The 22711-nt window shown below is 42.5% G+C and overlaps 1 protein-coding gene across 1 annotated transcript in view; it reads left to right on the plus strand.

Moving 5' to 3' along the window:
* Positions 1–2337: 2337 nt before the first annotated feature.
* dner (delta/notch-like EGF repeat containing) overlaps positions 2338–22711 on the plus strand; it is a 49280-nt gene continuing 28906 nt past the window's right edge. The window contains exon 1 of the mRNA XM_069723622.1: positions 2338–2942. Within this exon, the coding sequence (XP_069579723.1) occupies positions 2607–2942 (336 nt within the window). The 5' untranslated portion in view covers positions 2338–2606. The remainder of the gene's footprint in view (positions 2943–22711) is intronic.

The following is a 22711-nucleotide window of genomic DNA, read 5'->3' on the forward strand; positions in this document are numbered from 1 at the left end:
ACATTGTTGTTTTGAAGTTTTCAATCAGTTAAAAGTATGTTTTTATGTGTCACACTCGTTCTCCATGGGAATCCACTGTGGACAGGTTTAGGTGAGTTGCCATGGAGATAATGACAAAAGCTATTTGTTTGAGTCACCTGGACTGTTGCTCTTTAGGTTTCTGCAGGGTTTTACAACATTATTGGCCGTAACACTGGATCTTTGCCCACCACTCCAGACTCGCACTAACAAGAGAAAGCTTATCCTCAAGATTTAACATTGCATAAGATGTTTGTGGGTGTTAAAAGAAAAGAAAAAAAAAAAAAAGCAATACGAAACGGTAATAAACCCATTTTCCCTGGACTACTGTTCTCAGCTTGACTTAATACTTTGACCCTAATGGATTTTCTCTGACACAGAATAATTTTTTTTTTTTTTTATTGTTAACAACAGAAAACATTTCCAGTATCTTCTAAAGTGAGTCTTGATGGACCGAGTGGTCTGTTCTGAAATCAACCAGCAAAAGGCTGCAGGAGTTTGCCGTGTGCTGCAGTACCCGTGTTCACAGTGAGCTGGTAGTGACTGCACTGTGGGAAGAGTCGTGGAAATGAGAAAGTTGAGGCTGGACTATTAAGCAGACATGTCATTAACAACCAGGTTTTATGTTTATCGCCCGTCTTAAGTTGTCCATCTTACACCAGCCAGTGCGATTGAAATAAACACAACACTGTTGTGGACTGCTGTAATTTAAGATTCTACATATTGAAAGGAAGTAGTACACCGGTGTTTTTTTTTTTGTTTTTTTTGGGGGGGGGAGGGGGGTTTGACTGAGGCTGAATTTGTCATTGTTCACTTTCCTTGTTTCTCAGCCTAAACGATTTGATTTGTGAATTAAAGGGCCATCCTAGAATATTGGTATTGCACATCCTTAAAGTTGTGTGTCTTTTGAGAGTCAAATATCCTGACTTTAGTCCTTAGAAATAATCATGCTCCAAAAATACTACTTCCATACTAATCCGACCCTTCCCTTAAAGTGACTCTTATCATCTTTTTAACTCCACGCTCCCAAGTTCTGATGTTATAAGTATGTAGTTCAAACCCTAAACACGGATCACTCGCCTGTTTAACAACCCCTAAAGTACATTACGTGCCCTATAACCGGGATATTAGCTGGATATTTGGTGGACTTTTTCGGCTGGTGTTAGATTGGATCAGCGGGAGGGAGGCTCTGTTGTAATTGGTTGTTACGTTGGCACGGAGTCACATGATGATAAAGCAGAGTTTAGAAAGTCGAATCTTTATTCAACGAGAACCAAATACAGGCTTGTGAGCAGCAAGTTAACAGCACTGCAGCCTGTAAGTGAAATGTTAGTCAGCACAAACACCTGTGGTTAAATTTATTTTAACTCCAGAAACAAACTAGGTGTCAATATCTTACTTATTATGAATAACTGTTGTTTTTGCTGGTCTGCTGGATTTGTGCAACCATCAACTATTCAGTCACACCGTACGACCCAATCACTGTTTCTAATGGCCGAAGTCACCTCTGGTCAGCTGCTGGTTCCTGCAGCTGTTTCAAATTAAAAGCCTCGCAGCCTTTCACAACGTTCGGTGTTTGACCTCGTCTTGTTTCTCTTATGAATCGAAATCATTGCACTCTCGATTAAATTAATATATGCTGTAAATGTCTGCAACATCTCCGAGTATCTTTAATTCACTGTAGAAATTCAAAAAGAAAAACGGACTGATTTGCTTTTACCAGCCGATGCACAAGATAACATCTGAATAAGGGAAGTACTGGCACTTTTTTTTCTCTCTCTCTCTCTCTCGCCATGAACCTCTCCAGAACGACATTGAACCCAGTTTCATGAACCACCTTCATGACTTGAGCCAACCTGGATCCTCTTGAGTCCATCATCTTCCTTGTGGTAACACCCGCTGCCCGTTATCAGTGGAAAGCAGCGAATCTCATTGCAAAGCTGATGAGGAATTTCTCCAACCATCACCACCGTTCCCTTCTGCTTCTCTGTCCTCCTCCCCCTCCCCCATTCCCCCCCCCCCCCAAATTATAGCCTCCTCCCTCCTTTCTGGTTGGCCCACTTCCACAAAGAGGTTTTGAAGCGAGGAGGGTGCAGAGCTCCTCTCCGTTACTCCACACAGCGAGTGTCTTCGAGAGGCTGGGAAAGGGGGAGGGAGTGTGCACAAAGGTGTGTGTGTGTGTGTGTGTGTGTGTGTGTGTGTGTGTGTGTGTGTGCGTGTGACGTCAGCAAACATCGTCACTGTGACTCGGAGACAGAACCGAGCCGAGAGCCGTCCCCTTTTCCTCCCGCATCCCTACCTTCTCTCCCTCAGCCAGCTTCCTCTCAGTCATTCTGCCCCGCGCACAGCTGAGGCTCAGCATCCTTAACAGTCTGCCTCCTCCTCCTCCTCCTCCTCCTCCTCCTCCCTCTCTCTCTCTCTCTCTCTCTCTCTCTCTCTTACACACACACACAGTCATTCACACATCTCTCAGTTGCTGCTGAGCCCAGCCAACACGAACAGCAGCTCTAAGCAAAGAGGACCAGGATACACAACAACAACAACAACAACAAAAAGAGAAGAAAAGAAAGCAGCCTAAGAGGATCAGGATGAGGATGAGTGTGTTCAGTGAGCCGGCGGTTCCCTGCCGCCGTCCCGCACACATTGCATGGAGCTCCGCGTCCCCCCTTCTCCTCCTCCTGCTGCTCCTGACCGGCGGCGGCAGCAGTGCCGGCTCCTATCTCTTTCGATTGCCTTTCCCGCTGGCCCCTGACACCACTACCTGGCCCACCCCCACCCAGGCCACACCTCGTCCAGACCCCTGCGAAGGCCGGCCCTGTCTCAACGGGGGACTCTGCTTGGCCCTCCCCTCCGCCGGCGGGCCAGAGGACACCAGGGAGTACACATGTACATGCAGCCGGGGCTTCGCCGGACGCAACTGTGAGGTAGGAACCCATTTAGTTTCATCTACCCGTATGACACAGCATCGCTACCGAGCGCTCCCCGTACTCTCTGTGGGAGTTGTTGCTCGAGAAGATTACAGAGTGAACATGAAGTAAAGGACGAGAAGCAGCCAATGGGGTTGTTTATGTGGGAATTTGGTTGACACAACTGCTTCATACAGATAAAACTATTGTTTGTAACAATATGTGTTATTTACTTTATGTGCTTTTGATTTATACTTTGACATTCATTATTTCAGTTTGGCGTCTTTTGTTTTAGTCTTGTATTGAACATGTCATCATCACAAGGATCCACTATTATTTTTTTCATTATGTACTAGATGTAAGTGCTCCTTTCATATGGCAGCTCGGGGTTCACCTTGGATGATGTTCGTGATAAAAACCTGCGTCATAAGCTGCAGATTATAGTTTTGATTGGCCTCTGATTGTGTTATGTCAGAATATATGTTATTATACAGGCTGTTGCCCGATGTTTTTTTTAATGGGAGCATGTGCTGTCACTGAAACATGGAGACGAGTGCTGCGTTGCTGTGGCAACAGAGAGGAAGAGCAGCGGCAGTGAGATGCAAGTGAAAACTGTGTGAGCGTGTGAGGGTACATCTATATGTCCTCTATGTGTGTTTGTCCGTTTCTGTGCGAGTATCTCAGATAAACTACTCTATTTACAAACCAAGCAGCGCTCAGTTCCTGTAAATGCTGTCGTAATGTTAAATGCATCTTTGCTACACTCTAAAGTGTACGCGTACTGAGATGCAGACTCAAGCCTGGGTGGATTTATTAACCCCCGGGATGCAGATGATCAGGCTTACGTCTTCACGCTGCCTTCATTAACTGCTTCTGGACATCTGGACGGTCATGAATAAGATAAGAGCCGTCCTGCTTCGGGTTCCACATCTCACATTCCTAAAGCTATCCATGTCTGTCAGCCGGTACTTCAGCCTCTGTCCCTCTGAATACAGGTCCACCTAATGACACGACTCAAATATATATTATCCAAATGATCCGTTTTTACCCCCACGTTATGTATCCAGATAATATTAACCAAGACCACAGATTTCCAGCAAAGTGCCTGGCTGATATTAAAATATCCCGCGCTGAATTCTGTATTACCCTAAATTATACCGATTTTTTACACTAGATTTGAGGAGTTGTTTCAGTCTTTTGGAAGATGAGCAGTTATTGTTTGTCGACTGAACAGGCATAACGTGCGATGTCTGGACAACTGCTGGAAAAAGCACCTCTATTGTTGTACTCTTTTGCTATCCGCTGATTTTGACCCTGCAGTTCAGACTGCAAAAAATACGGTTGTACTTCTGTTCCCGTCCTCCCATTATTTTTTTTTCATATCGCACTTTATTGATCTTCACATTAACCTGCTCTTCCTGCTGGACTGCGTGAGCTTCGTTCAACCGGCTTGTGGCTGAGCGTCGGTCGCATCAGGATCTGGAGGCAGGCAGGCAGGCAGGCAGGCAGGCAGGCAGGCAGGCAGGCCTCTGAGTCATGCTGGGGTGAAAGTGAAGCATCAGGCTGCAGCACGGAGGACAAATGAGTCTGCTGCAGCAAGCACGGAGGGGAAACAGCAAGGTGACTGGGTGAACTTTAGCAGAATCGCCAACAGGTGGCAGCCATATCCCCCCCACCTCCCCCCATCTTTGTGTTCGCACATACGCATTGCAAGCACGTATTCTTAACCTGGTGCGTTTTGTATGTCAGCGCATGTGACCGTGGAAGGTGTAGACAGGTGAGCCCTGCTGGTGGGGGTCCCCCCCCCTCCCCCTGTGTGTTTAGTGAAACGTTTAGCCGGCTGTCCTGGTTTGGCGACTCGGAATAGAGAGCAGCTGCAGTTTTGTTACCTCTGCAGCCTGCTGCTGCGCTGCAGAAGCCGCAGAGCACCGTGTTGTCACACAGCCCGTACTGATCGCAACCCTCCGAGGGGACATGTTCAACGCTAAGCAGAGAAGCGACCGCTGCACGAGCACGCTGCCCACGGTTCCCGAGACAATAACGAGACAGCAACATCCACTTTGAGCTTCATCCGTTGTATTGCACCAGAGCTCTCAGCTCCGGCAAAAAGCCCCCAGCCGGACCCAAGGGGAATCATTGATTTTTTTTAAAATTTTTTGTTGCCTCACTCCCCTCTTGCTGCTTATGTCTTCTCCATGGAAACTGTAGCAGCAGTCAATTGAGATTTGGTCAATGACCCGACTGGCTGAGCGTGGAGCTGGTTTGCGTCTCCTGTCCGTAACGACACAGATGGTGTGGCGAGAAAAAAAAAAAAAAAAAGGGGTGTGTGTGTGTGGGGGGGAGAGAAGAGACTGACGAAAGAGATCAGGGAAATCAGGAGGAGAAATGTATTTGGAGAGGGGGGAGGGGGGGTAGCGGAGGAGGAGGAAGGGGAAGGGGGTCAAAGAGAGGAAAGAAGAGGATGGGGAAAGGCAAGAGGAGAACAAGGGGCATCAACACTACGGATGTCTATGCGAGTCTTGTTCATGTACTCAACTTCATCTCTCCCTCTCTGATCTTTTCACTTAAAAGTCTGCGTCTGTTCACAAAGCAAAGCAGGACGAAAAACCTGAGCTGAATCTGTCAAACTAAACTCGAGAAGTCGATTTCGCATTAAAAAAAAAAAAAACCTGGTCATGCCTGTTGATTTCACGATATTTCGCATCTGGCCGAGTCGTTAATCCGGAGGGGGGGGGGAACAAACGCACTCTTACTTGTTAAACTCGCTAGGTTTTAATATCTGCCTCTGTAACTGTCCTGTTGGAGTTCACTGCCACTGGGCCTTTTTTTTTTTTTTTTTTTGTTGTGTGAGTTATTAGCTTCTCAGCCTCACGCGTATTCATTATTGAAGGGCCCGCGATGCGCCCCGACGGATCTGCCGGCTTGCTGCGCAACGCGGTCGGGACTGTGGCAGCACGAAACAGCCATCCGTCATGACGCAAGTTCAGGGAGCTCTTGCTGGGTCGCTCGGCCAGTGAGTAAAAATGAAAGCAATGGATCACAGTAGAATTTGCAGGCTGAACTTAAGTTGTTTTATCGTTGTTTGGGGGGGGGGGGGGGGGTGGGGGGGGGGTAAACGTGGGACTGTAGTTGGTGAAAGAAGTGATATACCCGAATACGCTGGAGTAATTTGCTGTCGCTGTTTCTGCAGAGCGGGCACGTCCGCCTCAACTTAATAAGCTCGGCATGTCTGGAGGGTGATGGACTGGAGGCTTTTTGATCTTTGTGATCTTTTTTTTTTAGGTCTCAGCTGAGAGTTTTGCTAATCACCACCCATCTTTCTCTCTCTCTCTCTCTCTCGGTTTCACTATTACATAAGCATTCTTCAGGCTACTTGCGGTGATTTCCGAGTGCTGCCCCTGTTTGACCCGCCCGTAGCTTGTGTTATAGCACGCTGAAGGATTAAGACACTTATTTACTTTGTTTTATGCAGTTGCAGCCAGCAGATGGTTAGCTTAGCTTAGTTTGCCTGTTTTACTGGGTTTGTGTCGCACTAATTCTTGATCGGGCGCAGTCACTTGCCATATTGCCTTTAAACATCTTATCCGGCGAGCTGTAGAGCTACTTGAAGGCAGCTTTTGTTCCCTTTGAACTGAGCTCTCTGCTTCCTCCTGTCTGCGGGCTTTATGCTAAAAAATAATCTAAACTTCATTCAGACTTGAGATTGATATCAATCTTCTCGCTAAACTCTCGGCGAAAGGGTGAATACAAGCATTTCCTTCAAGCTTGTTCAATCCACCCATTAGCTATACTTACATGTACTTAGCTAACACTATGCAGTGGTGGGCCACATCCTGGCTGCCAAGTACGAATGTACTTGTTCCTGTATATTTGGCTGAACTGACAGTATGTTGGCATTAGATGAACCACTCCAGTATTAAACAACTACGCACTGCGGACACATTCTTGAAAAAAAACCCCAAAAAAACACGATATGCTTTGAAAAGCTACACTTGAAAGCTCTTTTTATTTCCACAACGGTCCGAGACCGACTCAAGATGTCGATTAGATGTTCAGATGGGAGAACAGCGAGAAAGTTTGCATCCAAGATTCTTTCTCTAACAATCCAGACAGTTTAAAAACAACCCCCCAAAAAAAGTGTCGAGCAGAAAGTGACACTCATTTGGTAATGACGGAAAGTACAAGTTCTTCTGCAGTTAGGCTGGATGCGACAACCCTCCAGTGCACAAGCAGTTGCATTAAAGTAAATCCCTCTCCTGAAAGTAAACAAAGCCAAGTCCCGAAGCTCATCATAACGGGTGAATCTGTGTGTGCGTGTGGATGTGTGGCGGTCAGCTCTTGTCTCCCAGGGCCGTTCACTCTGCTGCTATAGATACAGCCTCAGCTTCATCCAATTAAGCAGAGCTCAGAGCTCATCACCAGCCTTTGGTCTCTTTGATATCCCAGGCTTGTTAGTAAGAGTGAAGAAGCCACAAGCAAACTACACTAGGTCCACATATGTATGCAAGCGTATCAGTGGACTTGCTTATTCTCTTACCACAGATCAGCTTCATTTTTATTGCTTTTTCCATTGGAGGACATAAAAAAAAAAAATGTGGCCGTCAGTGAGGTGTGTCGTTTGCTCAGATGATCGTCCGCATGGCCGAAGCTTTTGTTCCCCAAAAATCAGAGATCAGCTCTTGCCAAAGTGTTTTTGAAGCAGTTATGAAATCAGGCAGAGCTGCAAAACGGCACTGCTGTGCTTCATGTTTTACAGTAGTTTGCATGATCTGCTGTAGTGCTGGTTATCATAGTAGGCATTGATGGCTAATGATCCAAAAACATGCTCGAGTTAACTAACTGTAAACTCTAATTCCATAGAAATACATAAATAAGGTTTCATTGCCAGATACATCCAATACATTTCTGACTCCATGCAACACTATAGATGTGGGTATAGACGAGGCACCGCCTAGCGGAAGATCACATTTTCCTGTAGCAACCGAAAACAGAACTTCTTTGCAACAAAAACAAGTCGGTTTGAGAGGAGAAAGCTTCACCTCAAACTTAACTTCTTTACTAAACTTAGAATTGCATTACAGTCCAAAATTAACAGGGATAAACCTTTTTTGTACCGCGAGAGAAGCCACAGTCACTGTGTCATGATATCACATCACACTGAAGCAATGTTGTTCAAAATACAACATCCTCTAAATTAATTTATAATTACTTTAAAGAGTTATTCTCTTTCATGTCTTCTTACTTATTTTCTGTACTTCTCTCTTGCTTCACTTCTCTTTTTCTGAATGAAGAAGCATTTCAGGGTAATTGAAATATTACCTTTCCTTTAATCGTTGCACTTCAGAAACCGCATAATACTGACATTCCAGTCACTGTTAAGAATATTGAAAACTAAAGCTGCATGGCAACCCCTCAGGAGCTTCAATGTTCACTACATTCCACAGTATAAATTTGAGTATTTTGACAATTCACTCTTATCAGGGCTAAGCTTGTGGGCGAAAGAAAAGCTGTTCAACAGTTCACTGCAGCTGGATGGAAATGTGTATTTTCGATTATTCGATATCTGATGTGCAAAGTGAACATGTTGGCCTGAAGGTGGCTCAGCTGAAAGCTTTTCAAGTGTCCACAGTGTGAACAGATCGTCAGCTTGAAATCTCTTTATGGCAAAGACAAAAAACACAGTCTGATTTTACTAAGTAAAGTAAACTGATGCAGTTTTTACCGTCAATTTGAAAAGAAATGATAAACAACAGCAAATTGTTCCTCGTGCATTATTAGCAAAGAGAAGCGTGCGCACTTGAATAATTAATTGACAGAGGGTTTAATGAAGGCATCAATGTTCGCAGGTACATACGCACGAAGCACGTATTCTTACCTTGTATGTCGGTATATCTGTAGACGGGTGAGCCTGCTGGTAGGTTTGCTGCTTAGAACCCTGCCGATAGCTTTGATTTAGCCGCTACCCATCAGTAAAATGAGACTTCTTTGAGCTATTATCACTGGGCTATCACTCCTATTCATGTTGACGCTCCTCGCTGTTACGAGACGGACCGCGCTGCCTTTGAACAGAAGGGCTTGTGGCCAAACACTTCAGTCATTTCCATATCACACATCACCTGGTCTTTTGATCTGTGGAAAGTGCATGATGAGGTGCTGGTGTGATGGGTTAGTGAGGCTCGATACATATGGATGACACAGGAGATGATCTGCAGAGCACAAGCAGCTCAAAACCAAGCGCAAATGCTGAACATATTGACGGCTGTGAGGCTGCTTGTTCGGTAGCACTTAAGCCTCATTTTAGCTCAAGGGGTGAAAATGTCAGTATGTCAGGTCTGGCAGTCTTTCAGTCTGTTTGTCTACTGCTTTGATCCTGATTCAAATATCTTAATAACCCCCGGACGGATGTAAGTGAAATTCTGTACAAATATTCACAGTGGCCAGACGATTTTGGTGATCCCGTGACTTGTCCTTTCGTGACACCATCTGTTGATAAGTGGTTCTGTGAGAACCTTCACTATTGTCCTCATACAGAAAATGACATTGGTCAAGTGTTGAAGGGAGTCAAAAGTACCTTTGTGAAGTGTGAACGGTGTGCAGCACAGAGCAGGAGGAAGCATTAACCTTCCCAAGTAAGTATTCAAAGTTTTGTCACTTAATGCACATTACCACCTGAGTTACACACGTTTTTGTGTAGCAGTGTTTCTCGTTGGACGTGACCAGGGGGCAAACATCAAATTTTGCGTCAAACTCAGAAAAACAGGAAAAGGAGACCCTTGAAATGAAGCAATGAGCCTGGAGGGGTGTTTTGAAGGACATTCACATTTCCGAGAGGCGGAACGTCGCTGTCCAACAACGAAAAAGGCGCATCAGGTCAGAGGTAACCATTTGGGATTTCTTTGACATTTGCAGGGTTATGCCCCCTTGAATTTGTTCCCCGGGGTCAGACTGTCAACACCGAGTCTACTGTGACATCCCGAGGCATCTGACGGTGACCTTAACTAACGACCTTAACTGTTTCGCAATGGCACTCGACTCCAACACGACAACGCGCCCGCTCACGTTTCTCACCCACAACAACACAACTCTGAACTTTTTGATCCACCCTCATATTTACCTTTATTTCAACCTCTGGTGGTTGTGATAATTATAATGGAAGGAATTGAGGAAATCAGGTGACATAACACTAAAGGGTGAGAAAGTTAACTTAAGTAGGAGGTTGGAGTGGGCGGGTGGTTGTCAAACACATGACTTCATCCAGGAGACGACTGTTCATGTCCGACGTAAATCCAGAAGTCAACATTGACTTGTTTTAAGCTGCATAATGTATTTTAACGTACGATCCATACGTAACGTAACTTACTTAACTAACATACTCATTTAAACCCCAACCATGATATTTTTGTTAGGATGGATTGCCATGAAAATTGATTCAATGTTCCCCTCAGGATTTGTCGATTGTTTAGTTTTTCATCTAGCGCGATCATCAGATCAAAATTTGAATGTGCACCGTTTTTATGTTTCATGACTAAATACCTGAAAAAGTAGTGACACTCCCACCAGTCTTACAGCATGATACAGCATGTTAGCATTGTCACTGAGACCATCTTAGCATGCTGTTGTCAGCGTTGAGCTTAATTAAAGCACCGCTGGGCCGTCTCAGCCTCACATAGCAGCTAGCAGGCTTTAAACAATCTCATTATTTTTTTGGGCCTCTTCAAACCCACCTAATCCCTAAAAATATTGTGCGAGTTATCTAACTACAGTACAAGACAGTTGAAGGCTTTCGCAAAATATTATTCACTAGGCAGTTTGTCAAAGAACAGCACACGCACAGCTTTGCCAGTAATCATTTAAAGAGAATAAAATCTGTCAGACCACAGTCATGTTTCATCTTAACTTCCTTCTTGTTTTTTTCATTCTTGTTTCCTTAAATACATTCTCAACACTCCTGTCTGTTCACACCTGCAGCCCTCCGCCTCCCTATTTTACTTTGTAATCACTGCCACTTATCACGAACGCTGCTCTTATCTGTGTCATTGGCTTCCTAATATTCCTTGAGTCTGACAGTGAAACTTCCACCTCTGTCCTAGATGGAAAAGAGTCCATTACATTTCTCCCCGTGGTTTAGTTTAGGTGTTTTGTCTGCCCTCGTTTCTATTTTTATCTTTAACGGAGCAGTGAGTCGTGTCACCATCCACAGTCTAATGTAAGAAAGGGCAGAGCAGCTCTTACTCAGCACTAACTCATCCTGATAATAACCCTCCACTCCGCTATCATTTTACTGTCGCTTCTAATGATTAGTCTTGTTGTTGCTGTTGTCAACATAATCAGTGTGTGTGGCAGGAGGGAAGTGTGGATATGTATTTGGTAAAGTGTAATCCGTGTGTGTGTACTTCTCGCAGCTCTACATGTCCTCTGTGTGCACGAGAAGGCACTTTTTAATTATTTTTTTTTTATCCTTTATCCTCTGTGATAGCTCACAGTATGTGTGCTTGTGCACGCTTGATATACTGTAAATATACTCACAAGAATGATACGGCGGTGAGATCACAGTGAACTTGACCACAAAAAAAATCTCATCAATTTATTCTTGACTCCAAATGTACATTTGTACCCAAAATATAAAGATATTCCTTAAAGGCATTCACCATATATTGCATTCACAAGGGTGGGTTGAACGGACGGACGGCCAACCTGAAAACACAACGCCTGCGGTCAAAACTGTCAACAGCGCATAGACATGAAAATGAACACAAAGTTGGTGACCATCCATCCATCCATCCATCCATCCATCCATCCATTATCTATACCCGCTTTATCCTGAACAGGGTCCCGGGGGGGGGGGGGGGCTGGAGCCTATCCCAGCTCACATTGGGCGAAGGCAGGGTTACACCTTGGACAGATCGCCAGTCCATCACAGGGATTGTGACGTGGAATCGAATTAAAGCGAAGGATTATGTCTTTACTTGTCATTAAAAACATTACGTTAGCTTCTCCTGGCAACCAAATATGGCGATATTGTGACAGATACAGTATATCATTCAATATTGATTGGTTTAAGGCGAAAGAAAAAAAAGGAAAACAGCACCATTTCGCAACAGGAAGAGACTTGACAATTATAAGCGCTAAATGAATACCAAACCTTTTTTGTTAAAAAAAGAAACATGTTTATGTATTTATTTTTGGGGGATTGGGCTCATTGTTTCCTTGGCAACAATTGCTGAATTGGAAAACTAAAACCAATACAGTATGATTATAAATTATGTTCATGATCCCTCAGCCTCCGAGGGCTCCCCACTGCACATGAACAGCAATGAATGTGTTCAATGGATTGACAACACTCACCACGGATGCCGTGAATGACACAGGAGGTGGTACCAAGAGATGTCGTCTGTCCTCAGTAGATGAAGGCAATATCCCCCAAACAAAATAAATACTTTTTATATCGTATCACAATTCACGGTTTCACCCATCAGGTAAAAAAAAAAAAAGTGTCAAAAGTTGTTCTTTGCAAAATTATTTTCACGCCATTTGTGTGCGGGTGATGGGCAGGAAGTGAGCCAATTCAGTCAAAGCACGACTCAAGTGCCCATGCTCTTTATCCCCGTAAAGGTGAGGCGGTTGCCTCGCACGCCTGCCTTATGTCAAATTCTGCTTCCGTGTTTGCCTCCCATGTTCGGGATATTGGTTATGGCTGGAAGAGATAACTGTTTAGCATAGCCAGACCTCGCCATGACACCGGCTCTGATCCATGCAAATGTGCTGCAGGAGGGACTGATAGCTGAGCTAGTGCGCGTATCATCCTCGGCTCTGGTGCCCTTCGAACAGACAGTGACTCGGTAACAGATGCAGAACTGACTCCGGCTGTCTCCTTCTCCCACACAAACACACACACACACACGGACAACTTGTCAGTTTAGTTTATACGACAATATGTTATTTAATGAGGCCAACTGGGAAAAAAAAACCCAGCACACTGTGGCATATTTGTGTGTGAGTGTACTGGTGTATGTCATGAACATCTTCTCGCCGCTGCAGACAATAAATGCCAGCTTAATAAAAAAAAATAAAAAAATAAAAATCCCTTCAGGACCGCTAGAGCACCTCCGACAGAGAGAGGAGCGAGGCGCAGTCACCAGCCTCAGGCGTTAGACACACAGATTAGCTCGTATTAACAGCTGGGCCTGTCTTCCAGTTGATAGGAGGATAATTCTGTCTGTCTGCTGGGGATTGTGGTTGAAATGTTTTCATCAAAAAGTACACGTATAATAATGAACAAGTCCACCTAAAACTGTGTTTTTGATTGTAGTGGAAGGAGAGCCACATCAAACTCAAAATGTTCAAAAACAGCTGTCGTTTGAACCTTTAAGTCATTGCATTTAATGAACCTCAAACACATAGGACCTTAAAAGCTTCTAAATGTTGTTAGTTTTCAGTAATATTCAAACATTATGTCACACGTTTTGTATCAACTTACATAATATAACAATAATAAGCGCTAAAACAAGACCGATATTCCCCCTTACATTTATAAGTTGGTTATTTTTTTCAGGTTTCCAGAGAAATACTTTTTATTTATAGTTTTTTTTCTTTCAAGCTGACAAAACACATGACCTCAGTTGTGTCCATATTCCTCTCGTTGTAAAAGGAAACAACACAGTTTCAGAATTTATATTATCCCGTGGTTTTTTCAGTTTCTGTACAAAATGGGTCTTTATTAAAGGGTAACTAATGAGCAACAATATGAGTTTGAACTGTGGCGGGAGAATCGAGTTCTCTGCCTCGAGGAATTGATCTTGTCTAGAACTTTGTCTCCTGCTGATTTATCTGCCTCCAGCAGCTTCGCTCTGATCATGTCAAATCCCATTAATCAGCAGTCAGTCGCTCTTCATTAGTGGGGTTTTTACCCATTTCTCCTTGGATTTTGGGTACATGCTGGCAAAATTTCATAAAAGTTTTGAAACTTTTCAAAAATAAGATGTAATCCAAATGTTACTTCTGTGGTTTTTTTTGGACAAATATCGAACTCGAATGAAAAATATCGAACCAGACATGTTTTAAATAAAGACGATATTAAATATGCACCTAAACTGCTTTTTAACAACACCAAGTCTCTATCTTTAAGTAAATTAGCAAGTAAGAGCTTGAAAAGCAGAGGCAGTTTTTCTTTTCAAGACATTCGAAAGCAAACATTTTATTTCAAATAATCCTCAAAAACAACTGTTACAGATTTTTGACCAAACCAACAAAATGATTCTTATTAATTACACTGGTGAGTAACGACTTGCTGGAGCACAACCCAACATAACATCAGGTTTCAGTGGATGCTCTGTGTGAGAAATCTGAAAATCTGTCAACATATTTTTGAGATGCGCTCTTTCCCCATCTAATAAATGGATATTGTAGTTCATTTTTGAATCAATCTAACATATACTGTCCGGCTGCAATGTATTTTTATTCAATGGGATCGATGGCCGTGAGGGTGATAGTCGTGGCGTGGGAAAGTCAGAGTCTACCGACAGATGAACTTCGTTAGTTTTAGTCTTTTCACAGGGTTTTGTGACATGAACAAAAATAGACAAAACACCCGACTTATCATTAAAATGAGCTTTGGGTAAGAACGCCACCCGCTTTTTACATCACTGTTTTTTATAATTATCTTTATGTGGGCAAACGAAACTTGTCGGCCGACGTCAGTTTCTGTATAACATTAACCAAACCCAGCTCTTTTCAGGAGCTACATCCCTTGAATCATATTTGGTCTTGTCACTTCAGATCCTCCTTCCTGTCATCCTTCTGTCTCCCTCTGTCATCAGTCGAACATGTTCTGTAGGCGTGCATTGCAAATCAGTCAGATGGTCCAGAGCTGCTCAAACAGAATGAAAAGCCGTGTCGTCAATGTCGAGGCGTCTGAAAACATTTTCATCCTCTTCAGGGACCGAGCTGGTGGGAGGAGAGTAATGATACATGTCCAGTGTCGCCTGAGGCCCTGTTTTCATTGCAATGCCCCCGTTCCTCTTCTCGGGTTTCTATGGCAACAGAGCAGTGACGAGGGGAGGCAAAAGATCAACAGGTGCACAGTGCATAACACCGAGCGCAAAATGTCAGAGCCACTTCCTGTTGATGAGCACGTTTTGTATTCATATTAATGCCCCTCATATGGCAATCAGATGAAACTGTAGAAGGTGTGAAATGTTTTCCGTGTTGCTCCCTTGCATGATCCAGTTTCTTACAGAATTATTCCTGTGCACAGCAGCTCCCCTGCTGTTACTCTGACTTCCTGAGGCAGGTAAAATGACATCTGATTTTTCTTGACAATGGGAACAGGATGTTCCACTTCCAGTGTTTCAGTGACTAATTCCCTATGGCAGCAGGACTGGCTCCAGACCCATTTTTAGCCTGACATCAAGCAAAGAGGGATTTTGGTTATTTTAACATCTGCTACACACGCATTTAAAACAATAACGTGTGACCTGAAAATGATTTGCTCAGTTTTTGAAAACGACAAAAGCCTTGAGACATCACTTGCCTTTGATTCAAATCCAGAAACTGTTTTGCTTTCATGCCGGCAACCGTTTCATCATGTCAGGGGTAGGTGTCACCTTTTTTTCATAGAGTGGATATCTTGTTTTGCAAGGAACCTTCTGTGTATGTAGGTCAGAGCGAGCAGCGAGCTTGTAGATCAGCGCTCACAATGACATCCATCTCGACCATCTGTGGCCTACGACAGACAGAGACACAGAGATTTTTGTAGCGTGTGTTTTTGTCCTGCAGACACTCATCTATGTATACAAACCACACATTGTATCTAAACCTGTTATACTAATTTACTTTAGTGAGTTATAACTAATGTCGCTGCTCCTCAGTAAGTCAGATCACAGTGGGTAGCAACTTTTTATGTAGAGCGCAATGATGAAACAGTGTGTCATACAGAGAGACAGCTTAAAAACCAGTAGGAGGGCTTCTATCCAAATCCAAAAGTCTTCTGTGTTGCACAGCAGAGTCTGTGTCTGATTTAATGGTTTAAAGAAGGGAGAGAAAAAAAATAGAGAAAATGCAGCTGATCCACTGATGTTGCTATAACGTCCTTGCAATGAGTGATACACAAACACACACACACACACACACACACACACACACACACACACACACACACACACACACACACACACACACACACACACACACACACACACACACACACACACACACACATCCTTGTTTTTCCAAACTGAAGAAAAACTTCTGCGGCTGAACCATCACCAGGACTGTAAGTCTAAAGACTGCTAATCTGTTGATGTAGATGATAAAGGGTTTGCCATCCCTCATTAGATGATGATGTCAATCATTCAAAAGCTCGCACAGTTTACATGGCCCACAAATTACAGGGCATGATTGTGCCCGATCACGGTGAGTACAGGAGACGATGGAATCGGGTTTGATGTCTTGGCTGTTGCTGTCAAACATGGCAGAATACTAAATCCAACTAGAGATGTTGTGTTTGTTGCTGTCTGTGGAAGAAATCGAGTAAAGGAACAAAACATGATGGGAAATGCAATGTCATATTACATGCTATACATTATACAATATGTACTTCTGTATATTGTCCTATGAACTGGGTGACATTTCACTGCTAAGTTACGAATGCCATTGTGTTTGGTCGAAGACCTAAGCATGAAAAACGAACAAGAAATAATGCAATATATACAATTTCAGTAATAACTGATACTGCGACTTTGCAGTTTGGCACTAAAACTGAGTGATTAGTTGTCATGCGACGTACATTGAGTATGTTATGTAAACTAACTTGCATATACTCGTTAAAATATGTTGACGATCTTTGTTTCCACTCTCCCTGATGAAAGTCCTGTCTTTGACTCATCCGGTCACCCTGATCTCCTTCCTGCGCAAACTTTGCCACTTTCTATGCTTCGTCACCTGACTTCCTCCTTTTGTGCTGAAACACCACTACACAGGCATCTAGAAAAAAAAACCCGCTCCACTTCAATGTCATCGCATTTAGCCATCCCGCCGGTCAATGATCGATCCACCCGTCAGTGGCTGACCAAACCATAATGCGGAAAGGGTTCCCAGACTATAATCACAACCAAGAAAACGAAAGACTTTTGGAAAAACTGTGAGAAATAGTCTCGTAACATCAGGCAAGACTATCACTCGCCTGTAAACAACTTTTAACAGAAGACATCGGTTGCCAACTAGATGCATGAACTATAAAAGACACAAGCAGTAATAGTAATAGTAAAGGACTTGTCATCTTTCCAGTGTGAACACACAATACATTCAAAATCTGTTGTGAATTAATAAGTACTATGGAACGGGGACACGGCTATGTACAGTATATAAATGCAGCTAATCACATGATATTGATGATGCTGGGAGTTTGCTTGTTAAGAACTGCTCATAGGCCGGTTGAGCAGCTGCAGAAACTAACACCTTTCTGATACTTGATTAGACTGCTGTCACTAACTGGCTCAAAGGATGTGATGAGTAGAGATTCCTCTCAAGATATTTACTTGAATCAAATGCGAATTAATAAAACTTAACCTAACACGAAACAACAGTGGAAGTTGTGTGAAAGTCAGTAATATCAACCATGCAAGCAGTGCATAGACGTGTGTGCACGAGTTGTTGAAAGTTCAAGGTGTATATACGTCCAAGAAAGTTGATGGAGGAGGAGATGGATTTAAGGAGAGACAGCTAGAACATGAGCCAGCTTTTATAGCCTGGAAGTTCAGTGGTATAATGCATCAGTCAATTGCCCTCTGAGGTAGACAAGGACATCCTCCAAGATAGTGGCAGGAGGCACATCACACTGGCTTTTTCTGCAACTCTCCGAAACAGACAATCCAACATTCACATCCACTCAGTGAGTGATTGGTCAGCTGTGTGGATTTGAGAAAGGAGCCAAGGATTTAACTTTTTTTTTTTTTTTTTACTATTCCCTCTTTTTTTTTATATTCTATTTTTTCATGTTCATGTGCAACTCCATGAAAGTTATCCAGGAGAGATGTGCACTGTTGACCCTATATGAAATGATTCTCATGTTTAAGCATAACCCAACCCTCTGTCCTCTGTTCTCAGAGGCTGCTGGCTTTGCATGAACGCAGAGCTGCATACTTTTGTAGATGCCTCAACAACAACAACAAAAAATCACTGCAAGACTAGAAGCTTTTAGATCTCGGCTCCAAATATGAGCACTCTCTCGCGTCTTAATTATGAACTACAGCATGTCTACTTGAAAATAAAGAAAAGTGGAGCAGTCTTGTTAAGTTCAGCAATCCAAAATGACTTTTTTTGTATTTAATGATGTGGATTTTCTGCAAAGCAGTGCCAGAGGTTTGAGGAGGAATTATCAAAATTTTGAAGAAATATTTCACTTTACACAGAAGTAGCCGATTTTTCAACTGCTGTACTTTGTTCTGGTTGTGACAGCTAAAAATACTGCAATCTCAACACTGACACAGAGCTGATATTCAAGTCAGAGATAATGAAGAATAACTAATGTTGTGAAATGTCTTCGCCTGAGAGCCTATCTATCAAGCAGACAGACTGTCATTGCAATGTGAAAAAGCTGAATATGGGAGATGTAATATAGAACAACAACAACAAAAAATCTCCTTTCTTTCTATAATTTCACAAAGAGCCTGAGAGCTCTTGATCCAATTTTGTCCCTGTCTGATAGAATAAGACGATAGACAACTGTGTCCCAGTCCTCAAGAAGAGACGCCTTAGTCCCCTGCAGCCCTGGCTCCACTTGGATAGGTATAAATAGAGCCTTGCAGCACCTCCTCTCTTAAATCATTCTCATCTCACTTAGTATTCTCCTTACTCCTCTCCTCCTCCTACTCTTCTCGGTCTCATTTTCTTGCGTCAATCCCCCTCTACTGCTCTGATGGTTTAGCATTTGGCAAAGTTGAGCAGTAATTGTCCTTTGAGGGATGATGTCGGGCAATCATGGCAGGTTATTTAATGTCATTTGTGTGGGGAACCTGGTGGAGCAAAGTTGGCTTTTGAGTGACAGATGTGTAGAAGTAAAGCTGTTGAAATGGAACAGAGTTGTTGACAAAGTTTGGTGGAAAAGAGAAATGTAGTCTCGTAAAGTATAGATGTAAATTTATGAGCACGAATGGCAGTTTCACCTCATTAGCATGTCTCCCTCCCATCTTTCCTCTGCTCCTGCATTTACATCTATTTATGCATCAAGGCGAGATTGAAATTTATCAAGGTGCTCGGCCATGTTAGTGTAGGCCTCATGGATCCAAATTTTAAGGGGGGTGGGGGGGTGTACTCTTTGAAGCGTCGGGGCCAGGAAGTGATGGGGAAGTTTGAGAGAGGGAGGGAGAGATGGCAGACACTTTGATGTGCAGAAATAGATAACATTAAAGGCCCACTGACAAAAACACACTTTCTGGCCACAACTTGGATAATGAAGCGAGATCGTTGGAGAGGATTTTTATTCCAGAATGATCTGGGATAGGATTTGGGAAAATGTAGGCCTACTGTGTACATGAGGACAATGAAATTCTTTCAGCCAGGTTTTTTTTTTTTTAATTTTAAATTTTTTTGAAAAATTACCTATCTTGTTTTAGGATGAATGCCAGCACAGTTTCATGGTTTCATATTTAAGTTGATAGTCAACTTGTATTGTATCCTCGCATGTTTTCTGTCTCTCCTACTGTTCGCAATGGCACCTCATCAATAACTGTGCTCATTAAGGTGCGTCACATGGCTCGCCCTGTTATAGACTACTGTAGCCAGAATATTGAAAAATCAGTTTCAGAGGCTTAAATCCTTCCCCCACATGCAGTAATGTCTATTTTCTGAGCGAGGATGTTCACTGGTATCAACAAACAGCTCGTAAGAGTGAGCTTTCAAAAAAGTTGGGATGCTATGTAAAATGTAAAAAAAACAAAACATTTTCAGTTTGATGGCAGCAACAAGTTTCAAAAAAGTTATTAAAAAATATCTGGGTATTTGCTGCACTGGCAGTGGCTGAACCCTGTGTAGGGTTTTTATCAGTATATGTTTATATGATTGTACAATATTTCTATGATATTACAGATCGTACTGACACAGAGAAATTATGTTTTTTAAAACAAAATTTATATTTCTATTCCCAGTTTCCCAGTGGAGATCACTGAAGATTGTACTCGTGTCATTAAAAACTTTGTTCTTCTGTTTTGAGCTCCTTTACTCCTTTTTTTTCTTTCTTTTTTTCTTTCATATTAGAATATTTATTTATGAAACTAATTTATTTGTGTCTTGGAGCAGTTTGAACTTTTTTTTAAATTTTTTTATTTTTTTTTATCTGAAGAGCCTTGTTTGCACCTCAGCTCTTATATCACCCGACAGCTGTCACTCTCATCCCAGAGGATGATTTGATTCATGTCTGTCTGCTTTGCACTAAACAGGCAAAGGCCTAAGGATTGTTTTTCTTTTACACTGTTGTGTTTCTTAAACTAACTCCCGGTCCCTAAAATGGGTCATTGATCTGATTCTGTTGGGCCTACATATGACAAGAGCATTAATATATTTTAATGAGCTGCAATCCCTAGACAGCATCATAATTATTTTGTTTCACTTGCGGGCTTAAAAGATTAAAATATTGTTCAGTTTTCTGGATAAGAAAATACGTCTGTGTTTTGTTCTTGGCCCCAAAATATGTTTCAGGTTCAACGACAGTGAGAAAAAGACTTGAAGGACCAGAGAAGGAAATAAATGTGCATTGAGGTATTCACTAAGTAATAATAAAAGTTTTCTAATATGAATATATCCTACCAATCACCTCCTCTCCAGGTGAGTAGCTGAAGCAGTGTCTTTAAGCTGTGTCTGAGCTGACAGCTGAAATGATGAGGCTGGATCATGAGGGGGTTGCATGCTGGGTGGTTTTCTGACTGATGGGTGTAATAAATCATAACAACAATAATGTCTGCCTGGAATACTGACAGGAAATCACTGAAATGCTATAGCAGAGGTTCAAAACATGGCATTACCCCAACTTTGAATATTGTTGAGTTCATATTGTTGACTCAATAAGACAATGGCTGGGCAGTGATTCTTTTTTCACTTTAAAATCCATTTGTCATTTCTTCAGAAATATAATATTACCTGATCATTTTCTGTATCAACCTTTTTTTCTGCCCAGGCAGAGCTGGTAAAAGTAAATCCTTGATAGCTTGTCAGTGCCTAACATGGCGGATATAGACCAGCAAACTTATCTAACACTGACACCCGACACGGGATAGTTAGAGTGTCCTGCTCACCTGACCTGCCATCTTTGGACTGGATTAAAATCAATCAGAAACCAAATTACTACAATACATGTCCTTGCTGTGAGATGAAAGCTGCTATAATAAACACAGTCATAATTTTACTAGAGATTAGGAGGGCCGCGGAGAGTGCAGTTTTCCACCAAAGCCAACAGTCCACTCCTCTGATTGTAGCGATGCAACAATTTGACTATTTCTGGTTCTCCCTTTTGAAACCCACTTTTCCCCCTCGAGTGCTCCACAACGACTGCTTGCTATATTAACTTTGAATAATTACACGTGTATCCCAGAGGATTACTGGTACTCTTGAATGTGGATTTTGATATGGAGTCATCATATTTCTAGAATGGCCTATGTTTTGTCACGACTGAACTTTACTGCCATCCCCTGGATTTCATAATGTGTGACGTTTAGTTGGCTAAAGGCTCTGTCTCGAAATGTTAATGAAAGTCAAACATAGTTTGTGATCCACCCCGTGAATAAGATCTGCTCCAAAGTTGAATGAGTTCTTTCTTGGCCAAAGCTACATCCTTCCATCAAGTTTGATCAAAATTGGTGTCGTAGTTTTGTTCTATAATCCTACTGACAAACAAATACACCCCACCAAAAACATAACCCCTGCTATTAACAAGGCAGAAAAAAAAAAAAATCATCAAATCCTCCAGACAAGCACAGCCCCCACCATCTCTCTCTGCTGAGAGTCAATAAGACTAATGAGTTAGCAAATATAAAGTTTATCTGCACATTCAGTCGAAGTTGTAATTGTCGCCACCTCGCGAATGTCCAACTTTCACTCTTTATTTAGCTCTAGTTTAACAAAAACTCTCTTGGTCCTTTGCTTTAGCGAAGGCTCACCTGCTCGTCAGTACCTTTTATCTGTCTCCTGTTTGATGTTGAGCAAGTAGCTTTCAGTTGCTTTGTCAAAGCTTTCTTGCTCGAAACTGTTGGCTGTGATGGCCCATGATTTCAATAAGGTTTGTATTGTCAGGTATTTTTGATTACCAGCAAAGGTTGTTATGGTACATATTTTTATTTTATTTTAAAGTGAATCTCTGAAATTAGCAGCCATTTTGGAAATGGTGAAATATTTTTGCATTTCAAGATACAGTGTGTTAGTGGGTGGGTTGTAGAGTAGCCATTTTGCATGTGTGCTGTATTGTGTGGTTTGACTCACCTTAGCTTTGCTGTGAGCAGGTACATTTTAGTGCAGTTTTGGTTTGGTTCAAATTTGCTTCGTGTGTAGTGGTGGTTCATTTATAATTTGCCAGCATTTCGTGTTTTCTCTTTTTATACTTAACACTAACCTGCAAAATAGTGCAGTCTGGCCCTACGTGGTTTCTTTTATTTGTTTATGTATTGTGGATTTAAATAATGTATTAAATCATACAATCCATCCCTCCTTAATTAAGACCTGCATTTGAGACTCCCTTGCTGCCACCTAGTTGGATGGAGATAAGCCGTTTATTTTCTGCATTGTCGTTAAAATCAATATTTCTG

The sequence above is a fragment of the Brachyistius frenatus genome, unplaced genomic scaffold (assembly GCF_029030835.1).
Source record: "Brachyistius frenatus isolate BFR_SWC_R1_liver_20210118 unplaced genomic scaffold, ASM2903083v1 Contig_1, whole genome shotgun sequence".
NCBI lineage: Eukaryota > Metazoa > Chordata > Actinopteri > Embiotocidae > Brachyistius > Brachyistius frenatus.